We start from the raw sequence: 18,290 nt of genomic DNA, 5'->3' as shown, positions 1-18,290 counted from the left end.
TCAGAATATCCATATCTCTAAGTATGCATAATGTGTATTCAGCAGTATGTTTTTCTTTCCATTTAAGTTTGTATGTTTCTGTCACAAGTGTCTTCAAAAAGGACTACATATTTACGTTTAAGGGTTTATCTTCCAAAGGATTTTGGCAGTTCTTCCTTCCCCATTATATTTTTGGAACTAAACTCTTAAGAAGCACGTTATAGCAAGGATTGTGCTGATATGCCCATTAACTTCTATATTTGTTAAATCTGTGATAAGAAATTTTAAAAGATGAAAGCATCTTAAAATTGTAACTAAACCTATTTATTTTGCTTAAGCTTTTCAGAAAGTTTTAACATTAGATAATAACACTACAGTATTGCACATTGAGTTTGGAATCATATTTTTTTTTGTGTCCCCCAAATCTTAACCCAATGCTTCCCTCTTGGTGCACTTTTTCATCAGAAAAAAGTATATATACGGTATATATAATACACCAACAACCTTTAATTATTGGATATCCAACCATATCAGTGTTGGCATTAGCAACGTCCAGAGTCATTAAAATATGATACAGACTGTATGATAGTAATGAATATATATTTTAAAACTATGATTCTAGCAATAAAATCAGTCGAGTTGCAATGTAAATCATTTGATAGCTGTTAGTATAATGTAAACATAAAAGAATATATATATATATATATATATATATATAGAGAGAGAGAGAGAGAGAGAGAGAGAGAGAGAGAGAGAGAGAGAGATATTCAACCATGTTAACATTTTCAGGCATTACTTGAGCACACAATAATGGGTTTGTCACAATAATGTAAGTGTTCAAAGGGAAATATGATAGTACGGTGTAGACCACAAAGTTCAGATGTCAAAGCAAATAAATTATCCAATTATTTTAGCACTGTTAGTACCTTATGTACTACTGTTTTCCTTTATCCCTCTAAAATGTTGTGTCCCTCAGATTTGGAGAGTGGGGAACACAGTGTCCCCTGCCCTTGGGATCCTATGTGCAACAATGTGTTTCTGTAATTTACCCTTTTGATAGAAGAAGACAAAAATAAACCTGAGAAGGAACTACTATAGGGACAAGGATGATCCCATGGCAGATGGGGGAGAGAGCATTGCCTGTATCTGATTTTACTTAATGGAGCAAACCATTTATCTTTGATGGAAATGTAGTCTAATTGATGCACATTCAGAAAGTTGGGATTAACTCTATGTAAAGATAAGAGTAAAGTGAGTATATAATGATCCCAGTGTCTCAGTGCTATCCATAGGGATTGAACCTATGTAAAGATAAGTGTAAAGTGAGTGTATATAATGATCCCAGTGTCTCAGTGCTATCCATAGGGATTGAACCTATGTAACGATAAGTGTAAAGTGAGTGTATATAATGATCCCAGTGTCTCAGTGCTTTCCATAGGGATTGAACCTATGTAACGATAAGTGTGAAGTGAGTGTATATAATGATCCCAGTGTCTCAGTGCTATCCATAGGGATTGAACCTATGTAACGATAAGTGTAAAGTGAGTGTATATAATGATCCCAGTGTCTCGGTGCTATCCATAGAGATTGAACCTATGTAACGATAAGTGTGAAGTGAGTGTATATAATGATCCCAGTGTCTCAGTGCTATCCATAGGCATTGAACCTATGTAACGATAAGTGTGAAGTGAGTGTATATAATGATCCCAGTGTCTCAGTGCTATCCATAGGGATTGAACCTATGTAAAGATAAGTGTAAAGTGAGTGTATATAATGATCCCAGTGTCTCAGTGTTATCCATAGGGATTGAACCTATGTAACGATAAGTGTGAAGTGAGTGTATATAATGATCCCAGTGTCTCAGTGCTATCCATAGGGATTGAACCTATGTAACGATAAGTGTGAAGTGAGTGTATATAATGATCCCAGTGTCTCAGTGCTATCCATAGGGATTGAACCTATGTAACGATAAGTGTGAAGTGAGTGTATATAATGATCCCAGTGTCTCAGTGCTATCCATAGGCATTGAACCTATGTAAAGATAAGTGTAAAGTGAGTGTATATAATGATCCCAGTGTCTCAGTGTTATCCATAGGGATTGAACCTATGTAACGATAAGTGTGAAGTGAGTGTATATAATGATCCCAGTGTCTCAGTGCTATCCATAGGCATTGAACCTATGTAAAGATAAGTGTAAAGTGAGTGTATATAATGATCCCAGTGTCTCAGTGCTATCCATAGGGATTGAACCTATGTAACGATAAGTGTGAAGTGAGTGTATATAATGATCCCAGTGTCTCAGTGCTATCCATAGGCATTGAACCTATGTAAAGATAAGTGTAAAGTGAATGTATATAATGATCCCAGTGTCTCAGTGTTATCCATAGGCATTGAACCTATGTAACAATAAGTGTGAAGTGAGTATATAATGATCCCAGTATCTTAGTGCTATCCATAGGATTGAACCTATGTAACGATAAGTGTAAAGTGAGTGTATATAATGATCCCAGTATCTTAGTGCTATCCATAGGAATTGAACCTATGTAACGATAAGTGTGAAGTGAGTATATAATGATCCCAGTATCTTAGTGCTATCCATAGGCATTGAACCTATGTAAAGATAAGTGTAAAGTGAGTGTATATAATGATCCCAGTATCTTAGTGCTATCCATAGAGATTGAACCTGTGAAGAGAGGTGTGAAATGAGTGTATTATCACACAATGGTTGGGTAATTTGTAAATTGCTTGTAATTTCTGAATTACTCTTCTTCTCAAACTAACATATCATCAGTGCTATCAATAATTATTGAAGAGGGTTGTAAAATGAGTGTATTATCACACCATTATATCATTCTTATCCTGATTCAGACCTACTTTGTAACCAAGATTGTTTAATGGCTTATTAAAGTCGATCCTATTTACAACTCAGTGATGGTCTTGTTGCTGTCTCAAGTATTGCTTCCTGTCAATACTGAATACGCCTACACAACTTGTCAAGTGGGTATGTTTCCAGTGAAGCACTTGATGATCCAATAACTGTTATCTCTCAAACAATACTATCAGGATAGAGATTTCCATTGTGATTTATAAGTGAATGTGAAACAAGGAAAATACTGTGAAACTTTTACTAAATGACAGGCATTAGTCAAGACAAACATGTCCTTAATCAACAGGCATCTTTTGTAAAGAGAGTCCCAACAAAGTACTGTATATTCCGAAATTGGAATATATATATATATATATATATATATATATATATATATATATATATATATATATATATATATATATATATATATATATATATATATATATATATATATATATACACACATGTACATGTCTGTCAATGGACAGCAGTGACAAGAATTCAAACATATCTGTATGCTTTCTGATTTGCACATTGTCAAAATTTGCAACAGTAAAATGTATGATATATTGTCAGCTTAGCTTTGTGATGTCATGACTCGCTAAGCATGCTTTCATACATTACATTTTATGTTTTTCAATAAAATTTTCCAAAGTGTGTTAGGGTGGGATAACTATCTAGTGTTTGGGAACTGGCAGTCCAATCAAAATCTGATCTCCATGGTCTGACCAATAAAAATTATTGGGCTTTTTTTGTGACCTTTGATTTCTGAGTCTGCTTACTAGTATTTTTAGTAGATTGCATGTGATGTTGGGGAGATTTATTGTTAGTACAATATGTTCCATTTGATAAGTGTCGTTTTCAAATATTTGAAAGCTGTCATTTGGTAAACCACAGAGTCAACAGAATATGACCTCTCATGTGCTCATCAGGTATTGACATTCTTCTGTGGAAGTTTGATTTAAATGCGATCGAAGACATTACTGGTAATTGTGTTTATAGTACAGTCTCAGATGTCTCTTTTTACAAGTTCTGTGGATACATTCCCAGTATAAAACTCAATTTGCAAGAGTGAACCACCATATGTATCCTAAAACCATTTAATACTTAGACTCTTATCTCCATATTTAAAAATCAGAGCAGATGCTGGTATTCAATTACATGTGGGTAAAATAAAAACATTCCAGGGTAAGTCTTTTTCTCATGAATAAACATTGGTGACCCTATTGAGGCTTCAGCACAGGACTTCCCAATCCTGACATCCAGTGCCAACCACTAGACCTACTGCCTATTGCCAAAACAAATAAAGTCAATGGAAAATCTTTCTTCAGGGATCCATATAGCCCTTATGATTGTTACAATGCCCGGTTTTTCTCCAGAAGCAGAAACTTCATGCATTTATTTCTTTGATAGATGAAAACCCCAAGTATGGCTCATGTATGGCAGAGCATTTCTTGTGAGACCACCCCTTATGCAAGCAAAATAGTCTCTCAAAACAGGTTATCTCACAAAAAGTTTGTCAGATTATGTAGCAAAATAATTTTGTGCATGAACAAAACTAATCATACATGTCAGGTGGTCTCCCAAAACAGTGCTTGGTAAAGTCATGTTTTTTCCAAACTTTTTTTTAAAGCATATTAATTTTAGCATATTGCATAATTGTCTTTTTTCATTCAGCTTTAAGAGCAACATAACATTCATTTAGTTTTCATGAGTCATTAAGAACATACAGTGACATGTATTGAAAAGAAGAAGGGTAATTCCAATGTTCCAGGCTTCCTGTTTGGTACTAAATGGTTTTCTCTGAAGTCAGGTATTACATAAGCAGTAACCATAGCAAACATGCTTTGCACCTCTTCAGTGTCAGGCTTGATTCCCCAGTTTCCAACACATTTTGAAAAGTTTTGACTGATAATTATTTCACCTTTTTTGTGTGCAGGAACTACCAGAGAGTGGTGTGGAAAATCCCTACAAGTCTGTTCCAGACTTGGAACCCATTCGATTCAATGCTCCTCTTTTACCGGGATTTAAGGATGCTGAGGGAATTCTACAACAGGTCCAGAAAAGCAGAGGTTATTTAGAAGCTAATTTAGAGATCGTTATGAAGGCAAGGCAGGAGACAGAGGTCTTTTCATTGCTCCAGGCTCTCTACCATGACAGGTATGTATGCATGTGTGTGTGTGTGTGTGTGTGTGTGTGTGTGTGTGTATATATATATATATATATATATATATATATATATATATATATATATATATATATATATATATATATAAAATCATTACCTTCTGGTATCTAAAAGTGTATCTACTGGTATCTCTAATTGCAATGAAGAAAATTTGGGTAATTTTTTCTTTCTAAAATCATTAGGCCTGTAAATCTTTCTTACATTCAGTCCATTTTTCTTTTGTTTGCATGCTTTATATGTGCATACTATTTTAAAGCTGTTTGTATGTTTGTTTGTATGTCTGTATAGCAGGGTGATTTTGGAAATTATTTCTCAAAATGAGCAAGCCATTACTATCTGTCTGTATGTAAGAAAGACTGGTTTGAGATGCATACGAAAACACCAATAGAAATTAGTTACTTGAAATCAGATGACATCAAGTTTAAGAAAGTTTGAAAATTACAGTCACTGAAACTTACAGACATTTTGTTGCAAAGGTTTCATTGGCCTTTCTGAGCAAGGAGTTCAAGGATACCAGAGAGAATGAGAGAGATTCTTGAAGATTTTCTTTGTTCTTTTGATATTGTTGGCTTTGTTGCATTTTGTAGTATGTGTGCTTTATTGTTCAGGATTAATGGTAAATCAGCTTAATATGTGTTGCAGTTCAGGTCAATTTAAGTTTTGTATGTCATAACTGACTAGTTTTGCCCATATGTTGTGAATGCATACATTTAGGAGATTGGAAGGCTACTAGGTAAAACCTTGCCCCAGTGCTTAATTTTTAAATGTTTTTTTTAGCTCAAACAACAGGATCAGTTTTTCAGTTCTTCTTTGCTAATGAATATTCAGAGCTATCTTCTGCCAAAGAGTGATGATAATCACATTATGTTTTTTCCCAGCAATGAAAATGGATGGAAAGCAGTTATAAAGCATACACAATACTGTCATTTGTAGGGGTTGAAAATTTGATTGATAGCATTTCAATGCAATCCAGCTTCCATTTAATTTCCAAACTTAAGCATATGTCATTTAGCTTCCAGCCATCATATACAGGAATGGAAAAATCAATGAGTAGTGTTCATATGGTACTAAAATTTGGTGTTAAATTAGTGAGCATACCAGTCATGAACCCCTCTACACTCAGTCAAATACTTAACATAGGGAGGGTGAATGAAGATAAAAAACAAAAACAATACACAAATTATGTTATATTTATTGATATCTAACACTAATAATGCAGACACTCACACATTCTCACTTACACTAAATCACATGATGATAATAAAATATTAAATGAATAAAGATTAATAAAAACCAATTCAAGTCCTATTATTCAGCTCTCTTTTAAATTGTACAGTTCTATCATTGCACTATATAAGGTCCTCTACAAAGTCAGTTTTCCCACTTGAATCCTGATCCCAATATCACTCCAAAGTTTGGCTCCATGAATTTACAGTTTGTAGTCCATAAGTCACTGATACACATATTTATATATTCTTCACAAAATAATAGCTAAACATGGCCACAGTTGAACTCTATTCACTGTTCCAGAATTCAACACTATGTCTTTGCTTTCCTGCTCATATTTTGAATCTCCCCTCCACCAGCCAGGACACTCTTTGAGGTCCTTATTGAGACAAGCATTCACACACTTCCAATTTACCCTTCACCAGCCAACATGTTCAGCAAAGTCTGTGGGATCACACACCCCTCCTGTGTGCCTGCCTGTCTCCTTCTATCTCTGACAGCTAAATATTCTCAATACACACCAATATATGCATGACAGCTAACTTTCTGTGAAGTTTGAGGATCATACAGGAACACGTTTTTTCTTAAAATTGCAACCTCAATATTGCTTAGTGAGTATATCATGTATTCACTCTAGGTAACATGTTATGCTCAAACTGTTAATTTGATAGGTTTGTGTGACAATACCCATTTCTGTCAAATTAGTGAGTATACCCATTTCTGTCAAATTAGTGAGCATACCCATTTCTTTCAAATTAATGAACATACCTATTTCTGTCCAGTTAGTGAGCATACCCATTTTTGTCAAAGCAGTAAGCATACCCATTTCTGTCAAATTAGTGAGTATACCCATTTCTTTCAAATTAGTGAGCATACCCATATCTATCAAATTAGTGAGCATACCCATTTTTTTCAAATTAGTGAGCATACCCATTTCTGTCAAATTAGTGAGCATACCCATTTGTGTCAAATTAGTGAGCATACCCATTTTTGTCAGATTAGTGAGTATACCCATTTCTGTCAAATTAGTGAGCATACCCATTTTTGTCAAAGCAGTACGCATACCCATTTCTGTCAAATTAGTGAGCATACCCATTTCTTTCAAATTAGTGAGCATACCTATATCTGTCAAATTAGTAAGCATACCCATATCTGTCAAAATAGTAAGCATACCCATTTCTTTCAAATTAGTGAGCACACCCATTTCTGTCAAATTAGTGAACATGCCCATATCTGTCAAATTAGTAAGCATACCCATTTCTGTCAAATTAGTGAGCATACCCATTTCTGTCAAATTAGTGAGTATGCCCATTTCTGTCAAGTTACTGAGCATACCCATATCTGTGAGCCTGACTCTTGTTGGTAAGTAAGTACTGTTCCATAATATCATCTCTCCACATAATACATGGGACTTCTGACTACATATAGTATGTTTGATATGGTTTGGTCACGTGGTATTATCTATTAACTTTGGAAAGGTGCAGACAATGTCACATGACATTTAGTTGAGATGTAAACAATTTTTATTTTTTTATTTTATGTAATCATCATATGCTTTATGAGTTCTGCAGACTGACAAATGTACAATATGGTGAAAGTTCTTGACTTATCCTACATGACAAAAACCTGCATAATGTGGACACTTTTTATATTATGTCAGAAAATTAGGAAAATCATGGCATATGCAGCTTTCATTTACATTATCTGAAACAATTGGTACATCTCACTCACAAAGGCTGGATAAATTTTTGTAATTATTTGCCCAAAATAATGCTAGAATAAATTAAATTTACTAGTATAAGGCATAAAATATAATGATCGATGATCTTTTTTCAATTCTGTGGCATAATTTCAGAATAAAAATTTAAGCTAATATGCACTGTGCCTAATTAATATGAAAATGAAATTTTAAAAATTGCAATTACTTCTATTATTAATATTATTATTATTATTATTATTATTATTATTTAGCTCTGACCAGGAGAGGATCAGGATAAAGCATCTGGTAGATGAGAAGGTTGCAAAGATGAGAAAGGAAATTGAGGTAATTTACTTTAAATCTCCATGTTTGCTTTGTTCAAGTTTTGCATGACATTTTACTGAGCAGTGGATGGACATAAATATCCATAATTTGTGCCACTTGTTTTATATTTTTTTACGTTGATTTGGAAGAAAAGTTTCCTTGTTGAGTGTTAGTCTTCTGTGTTTTCATTATGCATAATTTTTCATGGCATAATTTTACCATGATGGTTGCTAGTTTTTTTTAGCAGTATTTTTAACACATTTATGGCAGTATCATGCCAAGGAAGTGGGAGCTAAATGCCTTTCCTAAGGACACACCTAGGCAGCCAACCTGGGCTGGATTGGGAAGGTATTGATCCCAGAACCTTTAGATTACAAGTCTGATAGTCTACCAACTGAACCACAATAGTTGCCAATTTTAACAGGAATAAAATGTTTGCAAAAAATAATTTTCTTATCTATTTAGCTAAAATTGTATACGTCATGTCCATTATTTTAAATGAACATTCCATTTATCTTTATTAGCTTTTATGTTAAGCTTTATTTCTGCCAATATAATGTCAAAATTTAGAAAATGACACAAAAGAATTCTGGGTCCATCATTATACTTTGTATCAGGAATATTGTGATACTCACTATCTGTATCTCATCCTAAGTTGTTGGTTGAGAATTTACAAAACTTGGTACAGTGACCCGTCACTACAAAACACCTTAGTATAACATTGCCTCTCATTATACATGGGTATGGTCATGAATTCTATCAGTGGGATGAATGCTGATTTGATAATGAACCTACCTCAGTATAAGGCAAGCATAATTAAAGTACAATGCTTTTATATGGTTCCCCTTAACTTGGTTACAGTGAAGGACCACTGTCCAGTAGATTTCCATAGGTAACCATGCAAATCAGGGATATATTTCATTGTGAGGGACTAGCTTTCCACAGAGTAACCATTTGAATCAAGGATATATCCCCATTCTTTGCTCTCTCCCTTGGCTTTCCTGAGAGTAGATCAAATAAAAAGAGTTGGCTGAAATTATGCCTGAAAATGAATCAAAAGCAGCTGTTGACCAGATTTTTTAAAAAAAGAAGGCATAATGCAGTTGTGACAGGCATAAAGAAATAATATTTCCCATTACTATTAGTACAGGAACTATGTGTATTGATAAATTTATATTTCTGCATTTTTTTAAAAAGTTTTAATTAGGTATTGCCTTCTGCTTTTGAAAAACATGTGTACCACAGTTTGCATTACTTCCAAATATTACTTTCTGCATATGTTTGATAATGAAAGAAGTACTTAAGTCAATTGACTTTGTAAACAGTGAATTCCACCTTTGATGAGCTTGACTCTTTTAGAAAGGAGAAATTAAATTTTCTTTTTTTAACTAAATATTTAAAGCTGTAAATTCCTTGAATGATGTTGACATTAAAAAATTAAAACACTGAAAAAATTATAATAAATTCTTTAAATTATTATAGGTTTTCTGATACCTAAGCATTTCATACTGTTATATTGTATATATAATCTTACTCTATTTTACCAGGCCCATATTCATGAAACATGTCAATTGCAGTGCACATTCAAACTTAAATTTTGATAATTTACAACAAATTAAACTAATTGAAATAACAGATTTCAAAGTAGCACAACATCTACCTACATATATCCATCAGGTATGTCTAATTTATTTTGTTACAATTTAACAAATATAAGACATATATGACAAAGGTAATTTTCAGTGAGTGAGAACTAAATTTTTTAGAGTTTAATGAATATGGGACCAGTTTGCATTAAAGACTAGAATTCTTTATTTCAGACCCCATGGTTCTCATATATATATATATATATATATATATATATATATATATATATATATATATATATATATAATGACATACATCAAAACTCAGACGTGAACATGTTTTATATATAATAAACATTGGTTTCTTACTGTATATACTCGCTTATGGGTTGAGTCCATCTTCAAACTGCAGATTTGCTATAGCACTATACATTGGCAGATCTGGATCTATGCAGTTTGTTTGGGGTAATCAGCAAAACAAATGATATAGACCCTGATCTGCCCATGCATAATGCAATGGCAGATCAGGGTCTGTGTTGTTTGCAGTTGGACTCGACTTCTAAGCAAATATAAACATTATGTAAAAATATGGATACACATATACACCCACAGCATGCTTCTCTTATTATTAAGAACAAAATCACAAGATAGTTAAAAAGTAATTTGCTCCATCTATCAGTTATCCATGAAATAAAATGGATTTCGCAGTTCCACAGAGGCTTTAAGTTACAGTTGCTATGATTGGACATTCTCCTGATCATTGAAAACATATACTTTCTCATTAAATCTTCAAAACTAAATAAATACATTATAATTAACAGAATTGATAGAAGCACTGTTCCATCTCAAAGGTCTAGTAATAGACAAATACTATTGTTATAATAAAAAAATTATCTTCAGTAAGTTCAGCACTTTTCAGGCTCTGTTAAAAAGAGTGCTCATTATAAAATGATTTATTATGGTTCGATTTTTGTCCTGCAGAGTGAAGTAACAGATGAGAGGGTCTGGGAGGAGATCAACAAAAAGAAACCCCTGCAGGTACCTGGGGCTGCCAGACCCATGCCAGCCCCTGTCAGTGTCAAACCCTATGGTAGGGGCACTCAAAGACAAGGTACAGCCACAGCAGCTAAAGCAGATAGTGGACTAAGCAAACAGACAGGTAGACAGACAGCAGCAGTGATTAACAGAAGACCTGCAGGGAAAGAGAACATACATCAGAGACCTAAACCTCAAGTGAGGGTATGTCATCTGTATAAACACTAAAACTGAAAAGGTTTCATTTACAGTGTAGCAGGACAAGAAGGTCATTTAGTGCTAAGGTAATTGGAGTAAAGTGCCTAGCCCATGGACACTTCACAGTATCTGATCCAGGCTGATTCAGGATTATGTATTTTCTATTTTAATACTGTGCATTCGTTTATATTTCTCGGTTTGAAAACAATGACATAATTGTTGGTACTAAATTTTATGAATGAGGAAGGTTCACAATTTGATTTCCTCAATTATATTATTTCCAAAGAAGGATCATTGTTCATAGAGTCTTTTATCATTGTTCACAGAGTCTATAGTCATTGTGTATGGGGTTGTTAGTCATTGCTCATAGAGTCTATAGTCATTGTTCACAGAATCTGTAGTCATTGTTTATAGGATCTTTAGTCATTGCTCATAGAGTCTATAGTAATTGTTCACAGAGTCTATAGTCATTGTGTATGGGGTCTTTAGTCATTGCTCATAGAATCTATAGTCATTGTTCATAGGGTCTTTAAGTTACTGGTTTGCAACAACCACTAAATCCATGAAAGTCATTTAAACACAAAAAATAATACATTTATAATTCTTTATTTTGAACTCGGGAGTATATATGTATGTACTTAAGTATTGTGTTTAATGGCATATCAGAACAATTCTGACTGTACAGAATATTGTATTTTCACTTATTGTTCAATTCCTTGGCCATATGTAATACATAAAGCCCTGTCTCTTCATGTATATATGCACCCCATTTATGAATAAAAATATGCACCCCACTTATGAATAAAAAATATTAGGTGGTTACTTTTTGAGGATGGCTTATGTTTTAGAATAAAATGTTGTAGAAATTGAATGAATTATTTTCATTGTAGGTTTACTTTCATGTCAGTCATGGTTAAATTTAAGATTTTAGACAATTTATTTTCATTGATTAGATTTTCAATGACTTCTTTCTTAAAAGCCATTAAGAGGAAATAGTAATAACATTTTTAGTGTGAGGTGCGTGCTTCATACTTAAAATGAAAATGAATGCTAAAAACATTCTAACCAGTCTGTGAAGTGTTTGCCTGTGTAAGAATTATATTATTCTTTATCAACAAATACCATCAGAAATCTTTTCTTAAATTGATGAGGAAACTAAATTTGAAAACATATTGTTTACAACAGGTTTAGTTTACAATGGGTCATTTAATAAAAAAAAATTGTATTTTGCAAATACTGTATATTGAATTTGCAGATGAAAAAAATGGCTCCAGGTAGATAGAAATAACATTTGCCTTTTTTCCTTCAGCCTAAGCAAAGATCACCATTTGAGGATGAGGAATACATGACCCATGTGTATGGCAAAGCTTTGTACCAGAAGGGTCGGACCACAGTAAAGGCTCCTTATATACATCTGCAGAATGATCCCAAACAGAAACCAGGTAGACCATCAGGGGTCCAGGAAGTTAGAGGTGAGGTTTGCAGAAGTGTTTATGAGTAAACAATTCAAATGAAACTTATAATTAATTTTTGCTGGCTCAGGCAATCAAAGCATTGCAATTATTCACTAAATTTTAAATATTTAATATGTTGTAAGGATGATTATAAGATTTTCTAAAAGAAAACAGAAAGGGAAAGAAAATGTGCCACATGTTTTTTGACTTGAATAGCACATAAACATGCTAGATAGTATATATAATTGCAAGTGTTATATCATTACATTATGTTGCACATTTGTGGTTTTATAATTACATCTTGTGTGATTTCATTATATGATATTACATATTTGTGATTTTATAATTACATCTTGTGTGATTTCATTATATGATATTACATATTTGTGATATAATTACAACTTGTGTAATGTCATTAGATGATATTGCACATTGGTGATAGCAAGAACATGAAATTGGTTTATGATTTTATATAAAGAATTTCATAATTGCTTTATTTTCCAGATTGAAAAGTCTTGTTGTAAACATGTGTTTGACCATCTTTTCGTCCATCCATCCAACTCTGCATCCATTTTTCTGTTCATCTGCGCATTCTAAACTAATTTACATTCAACTTCATGAAAGCAACAGGATAGCTGATGCACTTATTTATTACTCATGTAAAAATAACTTGTGTCAAATCAACAGCTTGATCAAAGGAGTTGTCAGCTGTTGAAACAGTACAAGTGCTGCCGTCACAAGATTGGGCTTTAATTCTGATGCATACTGGCAGATCACATAGGAAATGTGATTCACAAAATAGAACTTGGCTATAAAAAAGATCAATACAAACCAGATAAATACTTATGTAGCATTGAAAACATATAGCCCAAAATAGTGTCATTTGTCAGTCTGCAAAAAACATGGTCTTATTAAAATGCAAATGGGACAACAAGTGACACAAAGGATTTATCAGAATAGCATCATCCAGAACTCCTTTGAATAAATTCACAATAGTCCCAGAAAAATATTTTAGTCCAATGAGCACTTTATAATTCCAATGAATAAAAATCCAAACAAATGTTTCCTCTCAAATTATATCAAAATACAACATTTCACACATCTACAGACTGATGTTACATCAAGAACATAGGAAATAAGAGTGAAATAATTGTCCAGCTAGACCTACTTATATTCACCCGTATAGCAATACAACTCAATTTTTCCCTTCTCACTGCATGACATTTCACAATATCCCATGTCATAAAAGAACACACTTGATTGACCCATCCAATGGGAAATAACTTAATTATGCTAAGGACCCACCTGACCTCAACAGCCAATGAGAAATTACTCCAAACTTGTCAATAGGTTCAATATATAGGTTGAATTTAACTTTTTGTGGTGCAATATAACAAAACTAGAATCAACACCCCAGGGCAAAAAATTAGCTATATAAAACAATTTACAGTCATAAACAAAAATTACACACTTTATAGCTATAGTAATGTAACAAAAAATATAGATATACATAACAAAAATTATTATAGTTATTGGTAAGTGCATGAAAATATTAAATATTTCATGTGATGTAAGCACAAGCATTTTCGCTGAAAATTAGGTACCTGTTATTGTCTGATTGAAGTGAACTTCATTTCTGTTTAATTACCAGCAAACACACTATAACCTGAAAATGAAACAACAAGTCTCCTTAGATTCTGGTTGTGTACACAGTTTGATAAAAAATAAAGTAAAAATGTCATCTGAAAATTACAAGGCATTAAAAATTATTTTGGCAAATAATATTTGATCTTCAAAAAAGCATTATGGTCTGAAGACAGAAAATTCAATAGGATTGACACTTGCCTTGTATATCATTCTAGTGCAATACCACAGCTTGTAATTCATTTATACATATATAAAATTTGCACATTTTTTTGACATTGTACATATATATTCTGACAAGAATTGTTAGGTACAAATTTTAATGTCATGAAGACCATATTTTGACTTAAGGTTAAATTGTAATAAAATGAAAAGGGTTCATTATCAATCTTTTAGCAAAATTTATGGAATGACTTAATACTTCATTTCAGTGCATGCTACTCATTTGCTGTATCAGCTTTCTGTGATTGTAAGACTGGTTAAAAGCTTGTGTAATAATTTCAGGCATAGAAGTAAAATCATCCAAAGCCCAGACTGCTCCTGTTGTGAAGCAGTACTACTTCAACCCAACAGATGGCACATACATCCCAGTGTCTGTTGCCTCAGGAGGTCAGTAATTTAACATTAGAGGGCCATTGCCATAGTAAAATCTGTTGCCTTCAAGAGTAAAAAAAAATGGAATTGAGCAATCACAATTTTATATGTCTGGTATTCAATTTCTTTTAATTTTTTCTCAAATTTTCTTTATTATTTGAGTTCTGATATCACAATGTAATATTGTTTGCTATATGATCAAAAACACTTTTTTGATCTGTCATTTTTGTTTCCTAAAATTTTAATGATAACATCTGATAAATCAATTGCTCTGTATGGTAACATTTAAATTGGGGAAAGAGTTGTTCATGTGATGTTTTGAATGCATTGAAATTAAATGATTTGATTCATAATCTCCATTGAAACTGTTGACTTTCTGATGTTGTCATTATTTATGTGGATTTCCATCTCAGTCAGATGAGCATCACCCAAAAGCACCTGAATGACCACATGGGTCAGTTTATAATTTCTCCAAGGTTGGACCTTGGTGTGAAAATTGCAACCTTCTCATCCATAACATCTGGTCCACTGCTGTCTGTTAGCTTCTAATAATCCATTACAAGTAATGGTGTGGTTTACTTCAATTGTAGCCCCAATACAAGGGCAGTTAATCCCAATGGCAGTACCTCTTGGAGAGCCCAGACTTGACCCTGGTCTGAAAATGCCTACCTCCACTTCAGTACCTTCTGGCCCAATGTCCTCTGCACACAGAGTGGTGCCACCTACAGCTGCCAGGAATGTGACACTGGTCTCCTTGCCCACAGAGTTACCCAAAAAGGAACAGTATATCCCTGAACTTGGAAAACAGGTAGGATGTTCAAGTTTGAGTTAAGTTAAATCAGATGAAATTAAATTAATTGATATTAGTATTAATATGGCTTTTATTATGGTACATTAGTATAGGTACTGATAACTTTGGTAGTTTTAATTAATTTGTTATTCTGTGTAATATAGTCTGTAAAATCTTAATGTATCCACTTGCACATTGGAAAGTTCTGTAATGTCTGAAAACTAATCCAAAAATATTAATTCCATGTTATAAGAAGCTTCTCCTTAAGCAAACAGAAGCTTCTTAAAATACATCACCTGATCATAATACCATAGAAGAACTGCTACTACCTCACAAATCCTTGACTTAAACATTTTAGCTAACAAGCTAACAATTATCTGCCCACCTATGAAAACTTACGTTACCACTTCCGCTCATGCCAAGAAACATGCCTTCTACAGACAAAGAGTCTTTGCACTCCACATAAAAGAAATTTGGAAAATTTCTACCCAAAAGCAAGTTGGAGGAGTGATCTCATCTATAAATTTCCAATGGTTCTTCAACAACAAAGTTTCTGGCTTTTCAGTGTAATCATTTTGTCATCCTCACACACTTTGGTACACCTAGCATGTAACTGCATTGGGCATGATTGTGTCTTCTCATATTGCTTTAGTGTATTTCAATAGTGTATGTCTTGTGTGATATAAAATAACTTGTATCATCTTGCTCTATAATTCCACTACAGTTGGATGCATCCTTGTAAGTTTTCTATATTAATCCAGTCTTAGTATCCATTTCTTAGTGATATACATCACATTCTACTGATTTTACCTGTATAAGGCATCTGGTGTGTACTGTAGAAAACTCTTTTATATTGCTGTATAGTTTCTGCTATGGTTGGATATGTACAGGTAAGTTTTCTTTACTTAGTTTATTCATAGCATCCACTTCATAGTTACTATACTATGATTGACACTTCAGTGATTTTAGCTGTATAGGCAGTCAGTTGGCCTATCCTAAAATATAACATCTTTTAGAAGTTATGTATTGTTGTCCACTTCTTAAGCATTAATAGTGATGCTCCAATACTCTACCTGTATGGGTAGCGATGTGTACTCTTTGACAGTTAATTGTCATTGTGTGTAGTTCTGCACAGACACTCAGTTTATAATGCAGGACTCATGCCATTCTATACCTGTATATGTTGTCCACTCAGTTGTTTCTTAGGTTTAGACCACATGCAAGACCAGACTAACAGCTACACTACCATGTAACTTACTCTGGTTGTTAAACTACAAGTTCATGTGAGGCTGGCTTATTATAGACAAGAAGTCAATAGCAGCAGTACTGAATGGAGAAGGCACAGAAACACACATTGAGGGATGAAGACATTATCATTTGCACATTAAGAGTTAACATCATATCACTTGTGCTGGGGAATGAAATGGAGATCAGACAGTCTCAGTTACCAGCTTGCATATCAGAATAAGAACCGGCTATGTGGATCAATATTCCATACCATGTTTAAATAGCATAAACTGGACAATATCATGCCAACCAAGATGGCACTTTTCTGTCATGACTGGATTATCTGATCATAATGGGTCACAGCCTCAATTAATCATACAGTATCAGCCACCAGAAGATCAAGTTTTGCCCAGTTTTAGGAATCCAAGTAATTTTGGCACTATCATGGATCAGTCTAACCTGCATAGTGCCACTAGGGCACTCCCTGTTTATGATGCCCAGCTTAGTGCCTCAATATCCAAGAGATCTCACTTCTCTTTTCATCAAGCCATTGCCACTAAAAGGAACCTGTACTTAGTGACAACATGGAAGTCACTGTATCTAGCTCTGATATTCTGTAAGTTAGTGAACCGCTATCATAGACATTCTTCTCCAGCTACTTCACAGTTAGCACAAGAGACATCAGCTTCGACACCTTTCCCCAAAGATGATGAAACTTGCTTGCAAGTCCCCTCATCATTATTATAGTACTTGATGCAAAAAGACTAAGCCTTATGGCTTCAGCTGAAGAAGTTTTCCTCCTACAGCCACTGGAGTTCTGTCCTCATTCTTTTACAATAACTGCTTGATATAACATTCTGGCATCAGTTGATTATTGACTAAAAAGGATTAATCTACTTTCAGATTACTTCACAGTCTGGCAGAGTTACTGAAAATTTGGGCTGCTTATCTTGTCAATTACAAGATAGTCTTTTTCTTACAACAGCACCCTCCCTCAAACATGAATAGGTGGTTCTATAAGTCCATCACTAGACTTCCATTTGGATACCTCATTAGTCGTTCAAGATATTGCCTTGGGCTCGGCAAATGTGGATATGTGAGAAAGCTTGCCGGTAGCTTCTCGTGGGTCGGTGGTTCTTTCCGGGGTTTTCCCAGTTCTTCCTCCACCATTAATACTGGCCGCCATGTATAGCCTATCTTGTGCTGAAAAATGGCGTTAAACCCTATAACAACAATAACAACAACATCAAGATATTGCAGGTTCAGGGTTGACAAAGCCATCCTTTGTACACATGGATTGGAAGCCTTTAAATGACATGCAGTAGTTGGTGTGAGACATCATGGCTGTTGGATCTAGTATTTATGCTGATCTTTCAACAGGTGGAACACAGAGTATCTTCTCCAACGGGACATGCATGGGAGTCAGTTTTCAGAATGACCCATGCCATAATCAGAGTTCCTTAACATACTCCAGAC

The 18,290-nt window shown here is 33.9% G+C and overlaps 1 protein-coding gene across 1 annotated transcript in view; it reads left to right on the top strand.

Moving 5' to 3' along the window:
- LOC149805113 (uncharacterized) overlaps nucleotides 1–18,290 on the top strand; it is a 309,737-nt gene that overhangs the window by 238,216 nt on the left and 53,231 nt on the right. The window contains exons 13-18 of the mRNA XM_089933619.1: nucleotides 4,788–5,008; nucleotides 8,235–8,307; nucleotides 10,854–11,111; nucleotides 12,415–12,577; nucleotides 14,708–14,812; nucleotides 15,388–15,605. Coding sequence (XP_089789745.1) covers nucleotides 4,788–5,008; nucleotides 8,235–8,307; nucleotides 10,854–11,111; nucleotides 12,415–12,577; nucleotides 14,708–14,812; nucleotides 15,388–15,605 — 1,038 coding nt within the window. The remainder of the gene's footprint in view (nucleotides 1–4,787; nucleotides 5,009–8,234; nucleotides 8,308–10,853; nucleotides 11,112–12,414; nucleotides 12,578–14,707; nucleotides 14,813–15,387; nucleotides 15,606–18,290) is intronic.

Source organism: Sinohyriopsis cumingii, chromosome 2 (assembly GCF_028554795.1).
Source record: "Sinohyriopsis cumingii isolate HCF-2022 chromosome 2, ASM2855479v2, whole genome shotgun sequence".
NCBI lineage: Eukaryota > Metazoa > Mollusca > Bivalvia > Unionida > Unionidae > Sinohyriopsis > Sinohyriopsis cumingii.
The sequence above is the reverse complement of the archived record's forward strand: the minus strand, read 5'-3'. Positions and strand labels throughout refer to the sequence as shown.